The sequence below is a fragment of the Canis lupus genome, chromosome 15 (assembly GCF_011100685.1).
Source record: "Canis lupus familiaris isolate Mischka breed German Shepherd chromosome 15, alternate assembly UU_Cfam_GSD_1.0, whole genome shotgun sequence".
NCBI classification, from domain to species: Eukaryota; Metazoa; Chordata; class Mammalia; order Carnivora; family Canidae; genus Canis; species Canis lupus.
Genome location: NC_049236.1, coordinates 34,002,067 through 34,015,021, shown reverse-complemented (window position 1 = coordinate 34,015,021; position 12,955 = coordinate 34,002,067). Strand labels below are relative to the sequence as shown.

General features: G+C 40.1%; 1 protein-coding gene across 4 annotated transcripts in view; it reads right to left on the bottom strand.

Annotated features, from left to right (window-relative positions):
• Positions 1-10,374, bottom strand: part of MRPL42 (mitochondrial ribosomal protein L42) — a 30,967-nt gene extending 20,593 nt beyond the window's left edge. Inside the window, exons 1-4 of one of the 4 annotated variants that reach the window (XM_038558646.1) lie at positions 10,283-10,374; positions 7,286-7,443; positions 4,986-5,006; positions 1,135-1,198 (exon numbers count right to left, since the gene is read on the bottom strand). In XM_038558646.1, the coding sequence (XP_038414574.1) occupies positions 1,135-1,198; positions 4,986-5,006; positions 7,286-7,355 (155 nt within the window). In that variant the 5' untranslated portion in view covers positions 7,356-7,443; positions 10,283-10,374. Of the gene's footprint in view, positions 1-1,134; positions 1,199-4,985; positions 5,007-7,285; positions 7,444-9,768; positions 9,922-10,175 lie in introns of those variants that run through there. The other 3 variants (XM_038558647.1, XM_038558648.1, XM_038558649.1) reach the window with 3 other exon arrangements.
• Between the last annotated feature and the right edge of the window lie 2,581 nt (positions 10,375-12,955).

The window sequence follows — 12,955 nt, the reverse complement described above, 5'->3', positions numbered from 1 at the left end:
TTAAACACTAATAGTGCATTTTAACTAACATGGGATAAGGTATTAGGTTGTTTTACCATGATTTTAAGATCAAATAGCATAACATGGCTATACTGAACCTTTGACCTATCAAGTATTTTTTTGTGAAGAATGGAGTTTTACATAATACACTTGTAAGACTCAATTTTTTCAGGTTCAGAAAGTGTTACTATTACCTAGTTTAATTTCACCATCATCTTAGTTCTTACTAAATATACATTTAAAATTCACATTAAAACTAGTGTCAAAAAAAACAAAACAAAACAAAAAAATAACTAGTGTCAAGGGAAGAAAAATACATTTTTACTAATATTTGGAATAAAAACAATGTAGCTTAAGAAAATGTTTCAGTTTCTTTTTTTTTTTAAGATTTTATTTATTTATTTATTCATGAGATACATACACACACAGAGATAGAGAGAGAGACAGAGAGAGAGAGAGAGAGAGAGAGAGACAGGCAGAGGGAGAAGCAGGCTCCATGCAGGGAGCCCGATGTGGAACTTGATCCCAGGCTTCCAGGATCATGCCCTGGGCCGAAGGCAGGCGCTAAACTGCTGAGCCACCCAGGGATCCCCATGTTTCAGTTTCTGTACATTAGACTCTACTACAAAGAAGAAAAGCATCTCATTCATATGTTATTCCTAGTCCTTATTCTTAGCATAGTGACTGGAATTAAATAAGTACCAAATAAGTTGTGACTGAATTAAATTATTTGTAATTTAGGATTATTCAATGTCAAACAAAAGATAAAAAGATAAGATAAATAACTGCTTAAGCTAATAGATATGAACCCCAAGAGGAAAAAACTGTAAAAACTAATTAACTTTTCCAAAAGGCTAAAGAATGCTTTGGGATAAAAGACAGCATTTCTAACAGCATGTCTGTCTTACAACAAATTAAGGATTCACTGAAAAACAATGATAATGATTTTTATTTAAAACATTTGTGAGCCCAGATACTGTGTAAATAAAGCCATTGAAATAATTTTTAAATACAAAATTAAGGAAAGAATAATCAGAAAAGAAAGCAGAAAATACCAAAACAAGAAATAAAATTAAATAATTTCAGATACAGCTAACAGACTGCTATTTTTTTCAATTGAATTTAAATACATACCAATTATAGTCATCCGGTAGAGGAGAATACGTAGATTTATGACAAAAACAATATAAAGCTCCATCTGCAAAAACCCCAAGCAGTAAAATGGATTTAGTTAATTTGAACATACATTCTTGCATAAATGTAAAGCTATTTTCACTCATTCAACCATTATTTATTGTGTCTACTATGAAACAGGGCTAGAGATCAGGAATTCAGTAAGATCTAGTCCTTGCTCTCAAAAAGGGTACAAGTCTTACGAGAAATAAACAAATAATTCCAATATAAATGACAAGCCCTGTTAGGATGGGTAAGCATTGGGAAAGGGCACACAGGTTACAAAATAGGACTGTACAGGTTTAAGAAAGCCTTTCCAGTAAAGATGGAGGAGGCTTCTCCATCTAAGGTGCTCTAAAGGATGAAGGAATAAGCAGGAGTTGGTAGGGATGAGTATATTGTTTCTTGCAGAGACTTACAAGTGCTAAGGACCACAGAAATATGGGAAGTATTTAGGTATTCTAAAAACTTGTGAAAATAAATAAATATTTTTGTGAGACCAAGTGCACAGTGCACAAAGGGAAAGTGTTAAGTGATGAAGTACAAAATAAACTGTCAAATTTAACTTCTTAATCAAAATGCTCACATTTCAAAGCATAGTCTCCTTTTTTAGAATACCTGCAAATTCAAGAGACATAATTTCTTTTTTAAGTTTAAATTTCTCCTATGTTCAAAGAAACAGTGTTCTTTTAAATACAGAGAAAAAAATTTAAATGTAGCTCAGTATAGTTAAAAATGGTTTTGAAAAGAGTAGTCCTCCCACATCTGTGTTTTTGTTTTCTGCAGTTTTAGTTACCCAAGGGGAACCACCGTCAAAAAGCAGATGATCCTCCTTCTGACATAGTGTCAGGTCAGTAGAGTAATGCTATATCACAATGCTTATGGTATTCACCTTGCTTCATCTCATCACATGGACATTTTATCTCACATTATCACAAGGGTGAGTACAGGACAATAAGGTATTTTGAGAAAGATCTCATTTACATAATTTTTATTATAGTATATTATTAGAATTGTCCTATTTTATTATTAATTATGGTTGTTAATCTCTTACTGTGTCTGTTACGTTTATCACAGGTGTACATGTATATGAAAAAGCACAGTATACATAGGGTTCAGTACTATTCAAAGTATCCGGCATTCACTGGATATCTTGGAATATATTCCCTATGGATAAGGAAAACTACTGAACAGGCTGGCTAAAGCCAAGGATCAACTTCTCTCAACTGAGCCTCTTGCTCCTCAGTAGGAATGCAATCCCCACTTTGTTCAAATACCACTCATCCTTCAAAGTCAAATGCTACTCTTCCATGAAATTCTTTTTCCTCCTCCCTGCCCCACAATTCCCAACACAGAGAAGAGTGGTCTATTCTACACATCCCCCAACTGATGGTTCATTTGACATCACTACCTTTTTTGTGGTCTTTTTTTTTCTGCATCAGTTATTTATACGTATCAAAAATATAAGACATATTTTCCATCTTTGTATACTCCTCCTTTCCCCAAGGACTGCATATAGAGGTCTAAACATAAAATCTTACTCCAAACATAAAAAGTGCCTTAACAGGGATCCCTGGGTGGCACAGCGGTTTAGCGCCTGCCTTTGGCCCGGGGCGCAATCCTGGAGACCCGGGATCAAATCCCACGTTGGGCTCCCGGTACATGGAGCCTGCTTCTCCCTCTGCCTATGTCTCTACCTCTCTCTCTGTGTGTGTGACTATCATAAATAAATTTTTTAAAAAAATTTTAAAAAGTGCCTTAACAAAACTCACTTTTATCATAAAAGATTGCTCAACAATATGTCAATCCAAAATTCTGTGGATGTAAGATAATATAATATAAAGAATTAGAAATTTAACTTCATCTCTCAAAAGATTTGATTATCAATTATCTGTGCTAATACAGAGGAGTATTCAACAAGACAAATCAGATGATAATGTTAAAACCATTTACAATTATTTTATTTTATTGACCCAGTTGGGGATCTTCTTAAGTATGTACAAATTAACTTTTCTTTAAAGAATTTATTTATTCATTCATGAGAGACACAGAGAGAGAGAGAGGCAGAGACACAGGCAGAGGGAGAAGCAGGCTCCATGCAGGGAGCCCGACGCAGGACTCAATCCCGGGTCTCCAGGATCATGCCCTGGCCTGAAGGCGGCGAAACCGCTGAGCCACCTGGGCTGCCCAAGTATGTACAAATTAATATTAAAAGAAGTTTGTATTCTCTGAATATAAACCAGCTAGGTGATATACAATTCACCAAAGAAACAGGGTTAGGTGGCAGAGGCAGGACACACAGAATTAAGTGATTTTAAAACAGGCAGGAAAATTCGGGCAGCCTGGGTGGCTCAGTGGTTTAGCACCGCCTTCAGCCCAGGGCGTGATCCTGGAAACCAGGGATTGAGTCCCATATCCGGCTCCCTGCATGAAGCCTGCTTCTCCCTCTGCCTGTGTCTCTGCCTCTCTCTCTCAACGTCTCTCGTGAATAAATAAATAAAATCTGGGAACCCTGGGTGGCGCAGAGGTTTAGCGCCTGCCTTTGGCCCAGGGCGTGATCCTGGAGACCCGGGATTGAATCCCATGTCGGGCTCCCCGTGCATGGAGCCTGTTTCTCCCTCTGCCTATGTCTCTGCCTCTCTCTCTCTGTGTGTGTGACTATCATAAATAAATAAAATTAAAAAAATAAAATAAAATAAAATCTTTAAAAAAAAAAATGGAAAACTCAAGAGAACAGTATTTCAGTTCAACAAGAAACTGTTAATTTTCTACCCTGTATTTACGCAGACATCGTCTGTACTCTCATGACATACATTACATTCTATGCCATAATCCAGATATTTCTTATTTCCATAGATGTCTGTTTCACCTACAAGTGTTAAGTTCTTTAAGGCCAGAAACCACATCTTGATTATTACTCTGTCTCCTACAGTGGCTACTAATAAAATAGTGATGGCTGAACTGCCTCTAAAATGCTAACTTCCTCACAATTAGTACAATTAGAAATATTCATCTGGCATTTTATCCAAAGAAAAACTCTAAATGTGGTAAATATCAGAGGTTTTAAATATAATTAGATTTAGAATAATTATAATTAGACTATAATTAGACCTGGTGACTCAAACGGCATCTGCTTTCAGCTCAGGTCATAATCCTAGGGTCCTGGGATTGAGTCCCACATCAGGCTCCCTGCTCAGCACGGAGTCTGCTTCTGCTTCTCCTTTTCCCTCTTCTCTGGCTCATGCTCATGCTTTTTCTCTCTCTCAAAAAAATAAATAAAATCTTTAAAAAAATAAATGTTCCTTTTGGCATAAAGGAGGCCTTTTTATTTTTGCTCACTGAACTTTCTCCCTTAATCATGGTTTTGCTTTCACTCTAATCTTAATGTTCTTCCTTTTCATATAAATATCAATAATAATACTTTCCCTTCAATAATAGTAAAGATAGAATTTGTGGGGAATAAGGGACTTCGGGATGAAAAAAGGCAGTCACTGAATATTAGGATGATTGAGTAATAATGGAAAAATTTTCTGGCATAATCTAAATTAATTCTTAGTTAACTAGATATTTTGACAACTCCAATCCATTCAAGTCAGTTCACAAACATTTATTTGTCACCTACCATGTATGAGAGGTACTGAAGAAACCAAAATAAATTAGACACTACAAATTCATAATCTAGTAGGTAAAGTATACATAGATAATTTTCACTTATCCAGGGGCAGATTAACTAGTTTTCAGATTAATCTCCGTGAGGGATAATAGCTATTTCAGGACATGGACTAGGGAAAAATAGATTATGTATGATTTACCATCAGTCTTGAGGCTGGGTTCTAGTCAGAGCAAAGAGGAGAACAAGCAGCATAAGTCCCTCTCCCAATTCTCAACAAAAAATGCTCTCCTAAGTAATCAAGAACAGACTATTATTTTGTTTTGTTTTCATTGATTTTTTTTTTTTAAGAGGGAGAGAGAGAGAGAGACAGAAAGGAGGGGGAGGAGAGAATCTTTAGGCTCCACACTCAGCAGAGCCCGATGCAGGGCTCACTCTCACAACCCTGAGATCATGACCTAAGCCGAAATCAAGAGTCGGGTGTTTAACTGACTGAGCTACCCAGACATCCCATCCCCTGATTTTAGTTTATACCCAAAGTCTCTTAGCAATCTCCTCCTTCATTTTACTTGGTTAATTATACTTTTAATTATACTTTTTAATCTTTGTCTTTAACTCTTTTCCCCAACTCAATAAACATTCAATTACAAATGGCAATAGGAAACATGAAGGAAGAGATTAAGGTCAGCCAGAGACATGTAAAAAAAAGTAGGCTAGCATAAAAAGAAGAAAAAGTAAACTTATTATAATACTCTAACCATATCTGCTTCAGAAATGGAAGGAGGGAGTTCACAGAGGAAAGGGACAGCGAAAGCAAGACAGGTTGGGAAATAAGATTTTACTAATTTATTTATTTATATAGGTCAATGTTTTGACTATCAAATGTGTCAGTAGGCTTTGAAGAAAATATTAGACCATGTACATTTCTTTAGAAAAGAAAGGTAGGGGATCCCTGGGTGGCGCAGCGGTTTGGCGCCTGCCTTTGTCCCAGGGCACGATCCTGGAGACCCGGGATCGAGTCCCACGTCGGACTCCCGGTGCATGGAGCATCCTTCTCCCTCTGCCTATGTCTCTGCCTCTCTGTCTCTCTCTCTCTCTCTGTGTGACTATCATAAATAAAAAAAAAAAAAAAAAAAAAAGAAAAGAAAGGTACAGGGTGCCTGGGTGGCTCAGCGGTTTGATGCCTGCCTTTGGCCCAGGATGTGGTCCTGGAGTCCCAGGATCGAGTCCCGTGTCGATATCCCTGCATGGAGTCTGCTTCTCCCTCTGCCTATGTCTCTGCCTCTCTCTGTGTCTCTCAAAAGAAGAAAAGAAAGGTACAAATTATATATTGCATAAACTATAAATTTCTTTTTTTTAAAAGTAGGTGCCATGCTTAATGGGGGCTTGAATTCATGACCCCGAGACTGAGAGCTGCATGCTCTGCCAACTGAGCCAGTCAAGGGCCTCTATAAATCATAAATATTTTACATATTATGATATATTAAATATATTTTATATTAAACATAAACATATATACTTTCATATGGCTAAGTACATAGAAAATACCTACTGAAATCCAAAATATTAGCAATGATTTTTATAAGATGGAATTGTAAATTTGGCCTTTACTTGATAATTTTCAAAACTAAAAAAAATAGTATGTGAAAACTTAGTAAATTTAAGTGATTCAAACCAGAGAAAATTCCTCTTTGTCAATCCCTCACTTGCCCTCAGCTAAATCTCACTAGTGCTCTATACAGATAATCTTTTCGGTCCACACCTTTCATTCTGTATTTATACATATATGCACACATGTATGTGGTAGATCATCTTTTAAATGCACAAATAGGATAATACAATAAATTAACTCTTAATACAATTAAATTAACTCTTTCTCGTTAGAGATCTTTTCATGTTGGTAACAGCTGTATGATATTCATAAACATGTGCCAAAATTTGTCCACCCCCTTTTGATAGACATTTAGACTTTCTCTCCTTTTCCATTACTGCAAACATTCCTGCTATTTATTTATTTATTTTTATTTATTATTTTTTAAGATTTTTATTTATTTATTCACGAGAGACACAGAGAGAGAGGCAGAGACATAGGCAGAGGGAGAAGCAGGCTCCATGCAGGGAGCCTGATGTGGGACTGGATCCCAGGTCTCCAGGATCATGCCCTGGGCTGAAGGCGGTGCTAAACCGCTGAGTCACCTGAGCTGCCCACATTCCTGCTACTTAAAGGCATATATACAGGGCAGCCCTGCCTGTGTCTCTGTCTCTCTGTGTCTCTCATGAATGAATAAATAAAATCTTGAAAGAAAGAAAAGAACGAAAGAACGAAAGAACGAAAGAACGAAAGAAAGAAAGAAAGAAAGAAAGAAAGGCATATACAATAACTAAACTTTTTTTTTTTTTGCCTAATACTAAATTCTTTAAATTTTCTACAGTGAAGGTGGATTTCTGTAATATTTTAAAAATTTTAAACCTCTTTTTAAACATTAAAAAAAAAAATCTCACTTTGAATTGAAAATAAATGTTTCCAGACAGTTCTGTTTGATATTGCCCATTTTACTGCTGCCAATGCCATGGTGAATCAAGATACTATTGGGTGGTGTGAAAGATGATTTGAAGAGACGGATTCTAAATTCTGCTTCCACGCGTATCTATTTTCATCCCTGTATAAAAGATAAAGAAAAATTAGTGCTACCTATGATAAATGAAAGTGATACAATATATTGAACACTGCAAGAGCAAGATAGGAATCTCTACCTAGTACTATACAGTCATGAGAAAAACTACTCAACACCTTTCCATTTCCTTGTGATATAGGACAACGAACATCTCTGAAATATAAGACGTAAAACCCTGAACTAGGTCTATTACTATTTTTGTTAAATGCAAACTCCTCCAAAACTAAAAGACAACCTACAGAATGGGAGAAGATTTTTGCAAATGACGTATCAGATAAAGGGCTAGTTTCCAAGATCTATAAAGAACTTATTAAACTCAACACCAAAGAAACAAACAATCCAATCATGAAATGGGCAAAAGACATGAACAGAAATCTCACAGACGAAGACATAGCCATGGCCAACATGAACATGAGAAAATGCTCCGCATCACTTGCCATCAGGGAAATACAAATCAAAACCACAATGAGATACCACCTCACAACAGTGAGAATGGGGAAAATTAACAAGGCAGGAAACCACAAATGTTGGAGAGGATGCAGAGAAAAGGGAACACTCTTACACTGTTGGTGGGAATGTGAACTGGTACAGCCACTCTGGAAAACTGTGTGGAGGTACCTCAAAGAGTTAAAAAAAGACTTGCCCTATGACCCAGCAATTGCACTGTTGGGGATTTACCCAAGATTCAGATGCAATGAAACGCCGGGACACCTGCACCCCGATGTTTATAGCAGCAATGTCCACAATAGCCAAACTGTGGAAGGAGCCTCGGTGTCCATCGAAAGATGAATGGATAAAGAAGATGTGGTTTATGTATACAATGTAATATTACTCAGTCATTAGAAACGACAAATACCCACCATTTGCTTCAACGTGGATGGAACTGGAGGGTATTATGCTGAGTGAAGTAAGTCAATCGGAGAAGGACAAACATTATATGTTCTCATTCATTTGGGGAATATAAATAATAGTGAAAGGGAATATAAGGGAAGGGAGAAGAAATGTGTGGGAAATATCAGAAAGGGAGACAGAACATAGAGACTGCTAACTCTGGGAAACGAACTAGGGGTGGTGGAAGGGGAGGAGGGCGGGGGGTGGGGGTGAGTGGGTGATGGGCACTGAGGGGGGCACTTGAGGGGATGAGCACTGGGTGTTATTCTGTATGTTGGCAAAGTGAACACCAATAAAAAATAAATTTATTATAAAAAAATAAATAAAATTTAAAAATTCATGTAAAAAAATAATAAATGCAAACTTCCCAGCACCTAGTGTAGTTCTTTCCATTTAGTGAGCACTCAGCAAATGTATAATTCTCCTTAGAAACAGTCACTCTCACATGCTAGAGAAGCATCCTCCTTCACAATGCTAATGTGTTTGTGTACAGCCTCTCAGGTGCCATATGCAAGACCGTACTACATCCCTTGAAGTAGGATTGTTTCTAATTGAATACTAAACAAGGCCTATCCTTTGCCTATTAAACACTGATATAGAGAAACACATAGAAACACTCTACAGTCCCAAGTAAAATTTCACTCTTTTATACATGTATAAGGTTTTCAACTTTCCAGGTGCTTTCTCACATACCATTTCATTCTATTCTATTAATCATGACAGGTATCTTTATTTTTATTCGCGAACAAACTCAAGTACAAAATAGAAGTTATTTGCTCCCAAGAACTTTAGGGTCAGTCATTTATAAACTGGGAACCTTTGGGCAAGTTAACTGAATGACCCTTTGTTCCTTCCATGGTAAAATGGGGACCACCACCACAACCTCCGTGGCTTTTGTCAGTAAATCACTTAAAATCATTGCTACATCCATGGTTTTTAATTGGCCTCGATGACTATTCGAGCCCTTCCCCCATCGTGATAAAATGGAATTGGGGGGCAGCCCGGGTGGCTCAGCGGTTTAACACCACCTTCAGCCCAGGGCGTGACCCTGGAGACCCGGAATCGAGCCCCACGTCGGGCTCCCGGCATGGAGCCTGCTTCTCCCGCTCTCTGCCTGTGTCTCTGCCTCTCTCTCTCTCATGAATAAATAAATAAAGTCTTAAAAAAAATTAACTTAAAAAAATATGGAATTGGGGCGTAGGCCCCAACAGTCTTATCTGCTAGACTAAATTATGCGGGGCGATTCCCTGCACGGTCAGGTCAGTACGTTTGCACTACTTTCCCTGAGTTCATACAATGTGCTTTTTACAGCTGACGCCCCGTTTCCCTATACAGCATTTGCTCTGTCTCAAGTCTGTGAAGTAGGCATCTCCGTTTTATACACTGAGAACCGAGGCTCCGAGAGGCCAAACGGTTTACCTGCCCACTGTTCCGCCGCTTTACACGTGGCCCGGGTGGAACACATAACCACTCTGCTGACCACGAACCAAGCAACACAATATCTAGGGGGGCATTGGGTCCCCTCAATCTGGGGCAAGCACACCCAGCCGAAAGATCGCCGCTCCAGGGAGAGAGATTCTGACAGTGAATTCCGTGGCCTAGAAGTCAACCCCAAAGCGGAAGCTTCGGAGAGCCTCGAAGGATCCGCGGTTTCCGAAGCAGGCTAGCAGGAGGCTCGCGGCGAGCGCCCAGCGCCAGAGTCAAGAGTTGGGCTGGAGGAGTCCCCGAGCGAACCGCGCAGGCAGGAGGGCAGCCCCCGGAAGGGCACGGCCGTACGCCAGCTCTCCCGCAATACGGACAGCGCCTGGGGACACCAGGGGCTTTACCTTGCCGCGAACGGCAGGGAGGAGACATAGACACCTCCACAGAAAGCTTCTGGACCTGCCTCACTTCTAGGAACTCCTTGACCGGAGGAGGAGACGGCAGCAATTACCTGTGTCAGCGCCACCACGAGCCCGCCATTTTACCTCAATCCGGGTCCCAGAGGACACCGCGTCGTGCGCCTCCCTGGCCCGCGGGGCGCTCTGGGAAATGTAGTCTCCGCTGCCAGAGCTCTGGGTGGGAGCGCGAGGGCGGGGATCCACCGAACCTGCCTCCGAGTTGAGTAGCAGGTGTTTGCCTCAACTTTTAGCCTCGTAATCCGCCCCCCCCCCCCCACCGCAAACCCAAAATCTCTGCCCCACGCACACATCCTTAGAAAGTAACAAGCACTATCTTATTTTAAAGCTTATACAAATAATTAGAGGGGCTCGAGATGGATTTTTGCTGAATGAGTTAAGGTTTCCTGGGTGAAGAGGTAATTTCAGAGAAGCACTGAAGGCGGGTGAGGTTGGATTTGACGTTTGATATAGGGAAGTGTGGAGGCCCTTCCACCAGGAAGCCCAAAACTGTGTTCTGAGAATTGTGCTGACTATTCATTATGGGAGGAAGAAAACGTGCAGAATCCTGAACCTTAGAAGGCCCCTGGGCCTTTGTTGGCACTTTTCCATTCTCACTGCCAGCAATGCTTTTCTCTCACCTCTTCTCATGACTGCTGCCTTACTTTATAGAGGTCTTGCTCAAATATCATCTTGGAGAGGACTATATCAATAAAAGATATGGTCCTGTTCTTATCCCATTGCCCTCCTTTAGTTTTCATAATACAAGGCATTACATAACACTCTATTATAATTTGTTTCCTTGTATAATGCCTGTCTCTTATGCTAGAATGCAAGCTCTATGAAGGCAGGATACAAGTATCTATCATGTTCTATACCATATAGAAACCTGACATCTGGAACTGCATCTGGCTGCATTGTAGGCCTCCAATATTTGTTGACTGAATGAGACAAGTGACACTGCAGATATCCAAAACAGTAGATGATTTTTTTTTATTTTTTTTATTTATTTATGATAGTCACAGAGAGAGAGAGAGAGGCAGAGACTCAGGCAGAGGGAGAAGCAGGCTCCATGCACCGGGAGCCTGATGTGGGATTCGATCCCGGTTCTCCAGGATCGCGCCCTGGGCCAAAGGCAGGCGCCAAACCACTGTGCCACCCAGGGATCCCAACAGTAGATGATTGACTGTGGAAACAGCCACTTAGATTGTGAATTCCTTTGTCAAATGATGTGCAAACATTTGTATCTATCTACGCTTTTCTGAAAAAAAAAATCATAACTTTTATCATGTATTTAAGGGGGACAATAAATTCCTCAAAAAGTTAAGGGCCACAGGGAGGTCTGGGTGGCTCAGTTGGTTACTTGGTGACTCCTGATCTCAGCTCAGGTCTTGATCTCAGGGTTGTGAATTCAAGCCTTGTTTTGGGTTCTACACTGGGTGTGGAGCCTACTTCAAAAATAAAAACTTGGGATCCCTGGGTGGTGCAGTGGTTTGGCGCCTGCCTTTGGCCCAGGGCGCGATCCTGGAGACCCGGGATCAAGTCCCATGTTGGGCTCCCGGTGCATGGAGCCTGCTTCTCCCTCTGCCTGTGTCTCGGCCTCTCTCTCTCTCTCTCTCTCTCTCTCTCTCTCTCTGTGTGTGTGACTATCATAAATAAATAAAAAATTAAAAAATAAATAAATAAATAAAAACTTAAAGGCCATAGTCCTGAGTGGTTAATAAGGAAAATAAGTGAATGTACTATAAGTTCACGGTAAAGAAAAGTAAATGTAGGCTTCTTTGGTGTCTCTCCTTATTTTTACAGATACCAAGCTTGTGCTGCTACTGATCTTTGCTCCTATAGAAGCCCATACTGAGGGCCCATGTGTCTCCTGTCTAATCTTGTCCGTCCTTCAAAGCTGTCTTGTAATGTCTTTCTGAACTATGTTGTAGGAAGAGACAGAGAGGAGAAACAGACTTGAATGAACAATCAACCAGACTTGTTAAACATTCGCTATGCAATGCAGAAGAGGGATGGATCAAAGATAACTCCAGAGGACCTGTCTTGATGGCTATGAACTGAGTGGGGACCTAAGACTGATAGGGAAACTCACTTTATGAAGCCAGGAAAAACTGACAAAGCTGAGACCAGAAAGAAGCCAACCACATGCACAGGAAAGAGAGAAGAGACAGTTCTAGCCAAAAACAATGACTTAAAAGTCTAAAGCAGGTAGAAGTAGTTTACCCTGAACTGGAGTATAGTGTGGAGGAGACTGGCAGGAGATGAGGTGAATAGGAGCCACATTATGTTGAGCTTTGTAGACCTTGGTAGTGATCACGTGGAATCAGGGCAGAGGCCATATGCATAGATGTTATGCTAAATGCTGTAGGGAGTCCCTGAAGGATTCTAACACCAAAAGAGAGACATGATACGATTTTTATTCTTATTTATTCTCATATTTTAAAGGATTTAATTAATTAATTAATTAATTTGAGAGAGCGAGAGAGCACAAGCCAGGGGGAGGGGCAAAGGGAGAGGGAGAAGTAGTCTCTCCACTGAGCCCAAGCATGGGTTTGATCCCAGGACCCTGGGATCATGACCTGAGCCAAAGGCAGATGCTTAACTGACTGAGCCACTCAAGCACCCCATGATTTATGTTTTTAAAACATTACTCTGGCTTTACTTGTGAGGAGTGGTGACATGATAGAAGATCTCAACCATGAGATGAAGAGAAGGGCAGAGTGTCT